This window comes from Euprymna scolopes, chromosome 45 (genome assembly GCF_053919585.1).
Source record: "Euprymna scolopes isolate OS-2025 chromosome 45, ASM5391958v1, whole genome shotgun sequence".
Lineage (NCBI taxonomy): Eukaryota > Metazoa > Mollusca > Cephalopoda > Sepiida > Sepiolidae > Euprymna > Euprymna scolopes.
This window is the reverse complement of record NC_136526.1, coordinates 7,080,194-7,089,229: the sequence shown is the minus strand read 5'-3', so window position 1 is coordinate 7,089,229 and position 9,036 is coordinate 7,080,194. Positions and strand designations below refer to the sequence as shown.

General features: G+C 29.0%; 1 protein-coding gene across 1 annotated transcript in view; it reads right to left on the bottom strand.

Annotated features, from left to right (window-relative positions):
- Positions 1 to 3,979: 3,979 nt before the first annotated feature.
- LOC145269025 (uncharacterized) overlaps positions 3,980 to 9,036 on the bottom strand; it is a 13,671-nt gene continuing 8,614 nt past the window's right edge. The window contains exon 2 of the mRNA XM_080124600.1: positions 3,980 to 4,654. Within this exon, the coding sequence (XP_079980726.1) occupies positions 4,122 to 4,654 (533 nt within the window). The 3' untranslated portion in view covers positions 3,980 to 4,121. The remainder of the gene's footprint in view (positions 4,655 to 9,036) is intronic.

Genomic DNA, 9,036 nt, shown 5'->3' with positions numbered 1-9,036 from the left:
ATAAATCATTGTTTCACGCTGCAGTGAATAGCACGGACATTTTGAGTATCTATGAATATAATATAATATAATATAATATTTGTCTTTGAAAAACTTTGTAAAAATTATTCTTTGCAAAAATAAATCGTTGTTTCACGCTGCAGTGAATAGCACGGACATTTTGAGTATCTATGAATATAATATAATATAATATAATATTTGTCTTTGAAAAACTTTGTAAAAATTATTCTTTGCAAAAATAAATCGTTGTTTCACGCTGCAGTGAATAGCACGGACATTTTGAGTATCTATGAATATAATATAATATAATATAATATTTGTCTTTGAAAAACTTTGTAAAAATTATTCTTTGCAAAAATAAATCGTTGTTTCACGCTGCAGTGAATAGCACGGACATTTTGAGTATCTATGAATATAATATAATATAATATAATATAATATTTGTCTTTGAAAAACTTTGTAAAAATTATTCTTTGCAAAAATAAATCGTTGTTTCACGCTGCAGTGAATAGCACGGACATTTTGAGTATCTATGAATATAATATAATATAATATAATATTTGTCTTTGAAAAACTTTGTAAAAATTATTCTTTGCAAAAATAAATCGTTGTTTCACGCTGCAGTGAATAGCACGGACATTTTGAGTATCTATGAATATAATATAATATAATATTTGTCTTTGAAAAACTTTGTAAAAATTATTCTTTGCAAAAATAAATCGTTGTTTCACGCTGCAGTGAATAGCACGGACATTTTGAGTATCTATGAATATAATATAATATAATATAATATTTGTCTTTGAAAAACTTTGTAAAAATTATTCTTTGCAAAAATAAATCATTGTTTCACGCTGCAGTGAATAGCACGGACATTTTGAGTATCTATGAATATAATATAATATAATATAATATTTGTCTTTGAAAAACTTTGTAAAAATTATTCTTTGCAAAAATAAATCGTTGTTTCACGCTGCAGTGAATAGCACGGACATTTTGAGTATCTATGAATATAATATAATATAATATAATATTTGTCTTTGAAAAACTTTGTAAAAATTATTCTTTGCAAAAATAAATCGTTGTTTCACGCTGCAGTGAATAGCACGGACATTTTGAGTATCTATGAATATAATATAATATAATATAATATTTGTCTTTGAAAAACTTTGTAAAAATTATTCTTTGCAAAAATAAATCGTTGTTTCACGCTGCAGTGAATAGCACGGACATTTTGAGTATCTATGAATATAATATAATATAATATAATATTTGTCTTTGAAAAACTTTGTAAAAATTATTCTTTGCAAAAATAAATCGTTGTTTCACGCTGCAGTGAATAGCACGGACATTTTGAGTATCTATGAATATAATATAATATAATATTTGTCTTTGAAAAACTTTGTAAAAATTATTCTTTGCAAAAATAAATCGTTGTTTCACGCTGCAGTGAATAGCACGGACATTTTGAGTATCTATGAATATAATATAATATAATATTTGTCTTTGAAAAACTTTGTAAAAATTATTCTTTGCAAAAATAAATCGTTGTTTCACGCTGCAGTGAATAGCACGGACATTTTGAGTATCTATGAATATAATATAATATATTTGTCTTTGAAAAACTTTGTAAAAATAAATCGTTGTTTGACGCTGCAGTGAAGTGCACGGACGACATTTTGAGTATCTATGAATATAATATAATATATTTGTCTTTGAAAAAACGTTGTAAAAATTATTCTTTGTAAAAATAAATCGTTGTTTCACGCTGCAGTGAATAGCACGGACATTTTGAGTATCTATGAATATAATATAATATAATATAATATTTGTCTTTGAAAAACTTTGTAAAAATTATTCTTTGCAAAAATAAATCGTTGTTTCACGCTGCAGTGAATAGCACGGACATTTTGAGTATCTATGAATATAATATAATATAATATAATATTTGTCTTTGAAAAACTTTGTAAAAATTATTCTTTGCAAAAATAAATCGTTGTTTCACGCTGCAGTGAATAGCACGGACATTTTGAGTATCTATGAATATAATATAATATAATATAATATAATATTTGTCTTTGAAAAACTTTGTAAAAATTATTCTTTGCAAAAATAAATCGTTGTTTCACGCTGCAGTGAATAGCACGGACATTTTGAGTATCTATGAATATAATATAATATAATATAATATTTGTCTTTGAAAAACTTTGTAAAAATTATTCTTTGCAAAAATAAATCGTTGTTTCACGCTGCAGTGAATAGCACGGACATTTTGAGTATCTATGAATATAATATAATATAATATTTGTCTTTGAAAAACTTTGTAAAAATTATTCTTTGCAAAAATAAATCGTTGTTTCACGCTGCAGTGAATAGCACGGACATTTTGAGTATCTATGAATATAATATAATATAATATAATATTTGTCTTTGAAAAACTTTGTAAAAATTATTCTTTGCAAAAATAAATCGTTGTTTCACGCTGCAGTGAATAGCACGGACATTTTGAGTATCTATGAATATAATATAATATAATATAATATTTGTCTTTGAAAAACTTTGTAAAAATTATTCTTTGCAAAAATAAATCGTTGTTTCACGCTGCAGTGAATAGCACGGACATTTTGAGTATCTATGAATATAATATAATATAATATAATATTTGTCTTTGAAAAACTTTGTAAAAATTATTCTTTGCAAAAATAAATCGTTGTTTCACGCTGCAGTGAATAGCACGGACATTTTGAGTATCTATGAATATAATATAATATAATATAATATTTGTCTTTGAAAAACTTTGTAAAAATTATTCTTTGCAAAAATAAATCGTTGTTTCACGCTGCAGTGAATAGCACGGACATTTTGAGTATCTATGAATATAATATAATATAATATTTGTCTTTGAAAAACTTTGTAAAAATTATTCTTTGCAAAAATAAATCGTTGTTTCACGCTGCAGTGAATAGCACGGACATTTTGAGTATCTATGAATATAATATAATATAATATTTGTCTTTGAAAAACTTTGTAAAAATTATTCTTTGCAAAAATAAATCGTTGTTTCACGCTGCAGTGAATAGCACGGACATTTTGAGTATCTATGAATATAATATAATATATTTGTCTTTGAAAAACTTTGTAAAAATAAATCGTTGTTTGACGCTGCAGTGAAGTGCACGGACGACATTTTGAGTATCTATGAATATAATATAATATATTTGTCTTTGAAAAAACGTTGTAAAAATTATTCTTTGTAAAAATAAATCGTTGTTTCACGCTGCAGTGAATAGCACGGACATTTTGAGTATCTATGAATATAATATAATATAATATAATATTTGTCTTTGAAAAACTTTGTAAAAATTATTCTTTGCAAAAATAAATCGTTGTTTCACGCTGCAGTGAATAGCACGGACATTTTGAGTATCTATGAATATAATATAATATAATATAATATTTGTCTTTGAAAAACTTTGTAAAAATTATTCTTTGCAAAAATAAATCGTTGTTTCACGCTGCAGTGAATAGCACGGACATTTTGAGTATCTATGAATATAATATAATATAATATAATATTTGTCTTTGAAAAACTTTGTAAAAATTATTCTTTGCAAAAATAAATCGTTGTTTCACGCTGCAGTGAATAGCACGGACATTTTGAGTATCTATGAATATAATATAATATAATATAATATTTGTCTTTGAAAAACTTTGTAAAAATTATTCTTTGCAAAAATAAATCGTTGTTTCACGCTGCAGTGAATAGCACGGACATTTTGAGTATCTATGAATATAATATAATATTTGTCTTTGAAAAACTTTGTAAAAAAAAATCGTTGTTTGACGCTGCAGTGAAGTGCTCGGACGACATTTTGAGTATCTATGAATATAATATAATATAATATAATATATTTGTCTTTGAAAAACTTTGTAAAAATTATTCTTTGTAAAAATAAATCGTTGTTTGACAAATTTCCCGCTTTTCTAGCGACCACCCAGTATAATAAATGGTGTCGACCGTAACGTGTAATAAAAACATTTGTTTTGAAAAAAATGCAGACACGGAATTCATTTATTTATTTCCAGTTTTATTTAATTTTTTTCTAATTAAGCAACGACCTGATTTATTGTTTTTGATGGTCACTGTCATCCACTGTTCTTTGTAAATTTGCGTCGAACCAAGCACCCAAAAATCCGGGATTAAATCCCCTAATCTGACCATCCGCCTCATTCCACCCCGTGGCTGGTAATCCATTGTTCGACGGATCTCCTGTATCAAGTTGACCACTGAATCCTAACCGGCGATTATGGGTTTGCCCGTTATGATTCCAGACACCAGGTACGAGTTGAGCTCCAGCATCCCACACTCCTGGTTGTGTAATAACGCTCGCGCCTAAAGGATTCGTCGTGGCAGTCGTGGGACCATCAAAAGCGTCGTCAAAATAGTTTGCGTTTACACGATTGCAGGTAATTTGGTTGCCCGGGATGCACTGGTGACCGCCGAAGACGGTACCACGGCGACATCGTTGAAGGACACCGACGCCATTTATGCAGCGGACGAATGAGCGACACGTTCTGATGTTGGGGTTGACAAACAGACCATTCGGTGCAGGACATGGCAGCGCATTCTGGGCTTGAAGGTAACTCGAAAACAAAACTGAAACAAATTTAAAGTGAGAGCACTTTTTGAATGTGTTATGCAAATATTTCAAAGTGTAGTATCTGTTCTGTCCTCGGTCGGAGGAGTTGGAATCCTTCTGGTTTGGAGAGAGAAGAAAAGAGAAATGGACAGAATAGAAGACACTAAGAAGAAAGAGACATATATTATTTAATTGGAATTCATTATTGAGATGAGTATTATTTATTAATTTTATTTATTGCGGACTATTATCCTCATCTTTTCTTAGTTGTTGGTTCCAGTGAGCATTGTTTGGTGATAGCGGTTTCAATCCTACCCAATAATGGCCAGAGGCTTACTTGGTCAAAAACGTAGTGAGACGACAACTATGGAAGGCAGTAATTGCTGAGGATGCAGTTAGAAGATTCGTAGTTCCTATCCCGTCGCGGTTACCATCTGACGAAGGCCAGAGGAATAGTTAGCCGAAACGTTGTGAAACAACAGATGAGGATAATAGTCTGCAATGAATTGATTAATAGATCGAGGGCAGAAAAAACAGAGGACGACAGCGAGAAACATATGTTGATAGTTTGAATATCTGAGCAACATAAATTATGAGCAACAATGAATTCATGAATGCAAGACACCACTTGATGACGATGACGATGATGACGATGACGATGATGATGATGATTATTAATTTATTTATTGCGGCCTAATATCCTCATCTTTATTAGTTGTTGTTTCACAACGTTTCAACCAACTATTCCTCTGGCCTTTGTCAGGTGGTAACAGCGACGGGATAGGAACTCCAAATCTACTAACTGCGTTCTCAGCAATTACTGCCATCCATAGTTGTTGTTGTCTTCTAACCACTATGGATGGCAGTAATTGCTGAGAATGCAGTTAGGAGATTCGGCGTTCCTATTCCGTCGCGGTTATCACCTGACGAAGGCCAGAGGAATAGTTGGCCGAAATGTTGTGAAACAACAACTAAGAAAGATGAGGATAATAGTCCGCAATAAATAAATTAATAAATAATACTCATCTCAATAATGAACCTCAAAATTTTATATTGATATTTTAAAGACAAAAACGGAAGATGACCCAAATATCGCAATTAGAGCACTTGTGCAAGAATTAACAGCTTCTATGACCATTTTCATCGAACAAATATCTCTCTGTATATATTATTTTTTAATAGTCCGCAATAAAATAAATTAATAGAAGAGACGTTTAAAAAAAAATACAATTTTTAATTACGTTTATGAGTTTCTGAATGAAGGTATTTGAAAGACAGAAGAAAAAAAAGGAACGTTTTTCAAAAAATACACTTTTTAATTACGTTTATGAGTTTCTGAATGAAGGTATTTGAAAGAAAGAAAGAAAGAAGAAAAAAGAAACGTTTTCAGAAAATACATTTTTTAATTACGTTTATGAGTTTCTGAATGGAGGTATTTGAAAGAAAGAAAGAAAGAAAGAAGAAAAAAGAAACGTTTTCAGAAAATACACTTTTTAATTACGTTTATGAGTTTCTGAATGGAGGTATTTGAAAGAAAGAAGAAAAAAGAAACGTTTTTAGAAAATACACTTTTTAATTACGTTTATGAGTTTCTGAATGAAGGTATTTGAAAGAAAGAAAGAAAGAAGAAAAAAGAAACGTTTTCAGAAAATACACTTTTTAATTACGTTTATGAGTTTCTGAATGGAGGTATTTGAAAGAAAGAAGAAAAAAGAAACGTTTTTAGAAAATACACTTTTTAATTACGTTTATGAGTTTCTGAATGAAGGTATTTGAAAGAAGAAAAGAAGAAAAAAAGAAACGTTTTTCAAAAATACATTTTTTAATTACGTTTATGAGTTTCTGAATGAAGGTATTTGAAAGAAAGAAAAAAGAAAGAAGCGTTTTAAAAAATACACTTTTTAATTACGTTTATGAGTTTCTGAATGAAGGTATTTGAAAGAAAGAAAGAAAGAAGAAAAAAGAAACGTTTTTCAAAAATACACTTTTTAATTACGTTTCTGAGTTTCTGAATGAAGGTATTTGAAAGAAAGAAAAAAGAAAGAAGCGTTTTAAAAAATACACTTTTTAATTACGTTTCTGAGTTTCTGAATGAAGGTATTTGAAAGAAGAAAAGAAGAAAAAAAAGGAAACGTTTTAAAAAAATACACTTTTTAATTACTCTTTTCTGAGTTTCTGAAATAAGGATTGATTATTCCTATTCCGAAGACGGACTACTGTTCTTATCTTGAGATTTGTACGTTTTGGTCGATATAACTGTAAAGTTATTGGGGAGGTGTTTTTATTTCTGCTCTGTTTATATCTTATTTATTATTTATATCTGTATTCGCACGTGTGTCTCTTATTTAGTGTGTACGCTTATATGCGCGGTGATCGTCTGTGTATGTGTGTATCCATGTATATCTATGCATGTAGCCGTGTCCCTTCTAGTGTGTGTATATATATGTATTTCGATAAATCGCCATACCTTTATTTTTTGTTCCTAGTCTTCTCTGAGGATGCTTTCTTGCCGTCACTGACACATAAAGTGCATTTGTGTAAAATTTTTAAAAAATCGGCCCAGCCGTTTCGGAATCCATACGAAACGAATTCATATACAGACATACACAAGAACAAAGTTTCTTTTATATATAAATAGAGATAGTAGTGCAACAATCTTACGAAAAAACAAAACACCGTACGTGTGTTTCTTATCTAGTATGTATGCTTGTATGCGTCGTGATCGTCTATGCATGTATGTATGTATGTATGCATGTATGTATGTATGTATGTATGTATGTATGTCTATAAATGTGGTCGTCTCCCTTCTAGTGTATATATATATATATATATATATATATATATATATATATATATATATATACTAGCATGAGTACCCAGCGTTGCCTGGGTTTACATACAGTTCCGTTTGGAACACACCTGCTACACTAATCATTTTCATCATGGGTAACATGGATACCCTCACAACAATTCCATAAATAAAAGAACGGATAAAACATGTAAATTTAATCGTTCCTTAAAAGAAGAAGTACCTGATACCCCCTCCACCAGATATTTCGGCAATATGGATATAGATAGAAGAAACTATTTCCCGGATATTGAGTACTATAAATACCCACCCTAAAAATAAATAATTAAAAATAAATCATTAGAACTTTTGTTTCACTAAAGATAACAGCGAATGCCCGCGTTATCGCAAAAATAAATAAATAAATAAAAATAACCAAGTAGATAGAACTCCTAAAAAAATGAAGATCTATCAACAATTAATTCAAAACAATTAAATTAAATTTTTCATCATTTTATGCTTCTAATGTAATCTCCCTCCAAAATAACAAAAATGAATTTGTCATATGTTGGGGTTCATTTTGTTTATAAAAGTGTAAGGTGAAAGTACAGAATGGTGTCATAAAAATTAATTAAATTCATAATTATTTTATGTTTCAAATGTAATTCCCACGACCACCAAACAAAAAAAACTTTATTTGTCATGTTTTGCCCCATCCATCTCGATCGCTAAATTTGAAAAAAAAAAAAAAATGCTAGAGATGATATATCTCGTTGAATGCTTTGTGGCCAAAAATGGGTGTTCATTTTTACGTTAAATTTATATAGAAAAGTGATCCCCCACTTTAAAATATTAATTTTCTTTTTTTCGAAATTACTTCTTTCATATTATTTATAAAGATTGTTTAAACGTATTAGGGCCCAAAAAAAGTAGGTCCTAATTTTTTTAGGGGTTAAAAGACGCTGAGTCACGTCGTAAAAATTTACCTTTTCTTTTTAATTAGAAATTAAAGTTTGTAATCGATGAGATTAACGTGAAAAAAAAAAGAAAGAAAAGTTAAATTGTGGAATTCAGAGGGGGGCAGTAGATGCTATTTTTTTAGGTATTAAACAACGATGGGTCACATCGTAAAATTTGCGATTTCTGTATAGCTGTTTAAAGAATAATAACAACAAACAAATGAAATGATCGGAAGATTCTAAGGGGCAAATAACTCTAAAAGTTTTTTAAAAATTCGATGTTGAAATAATAATTCGCAAAAAAATAAATATGTTATCAATATAATTATTGTTTAAAATGTATTAAAAACAATTTTAAATAAAACACTGAAAACAATTCTCTCGCTAGAAACATTAATTAAGATACCGCTATTTAATAAAATCGATTTTTCTTAATGTCATATGCAAATGACATAATCTTTTTATTGTATCTTGTTTCCAAGAATGAAGCTATATATAGAAATAAATGAAAGAGTAAAGTAAGGAAACTTTTGTATATATTAATCAAAATGTGAACAAACAGACAGGATTACGAATTTATATATATATATATATATATATATATATATATATATATATATATATACACACACATATATACGTATTTCAATAA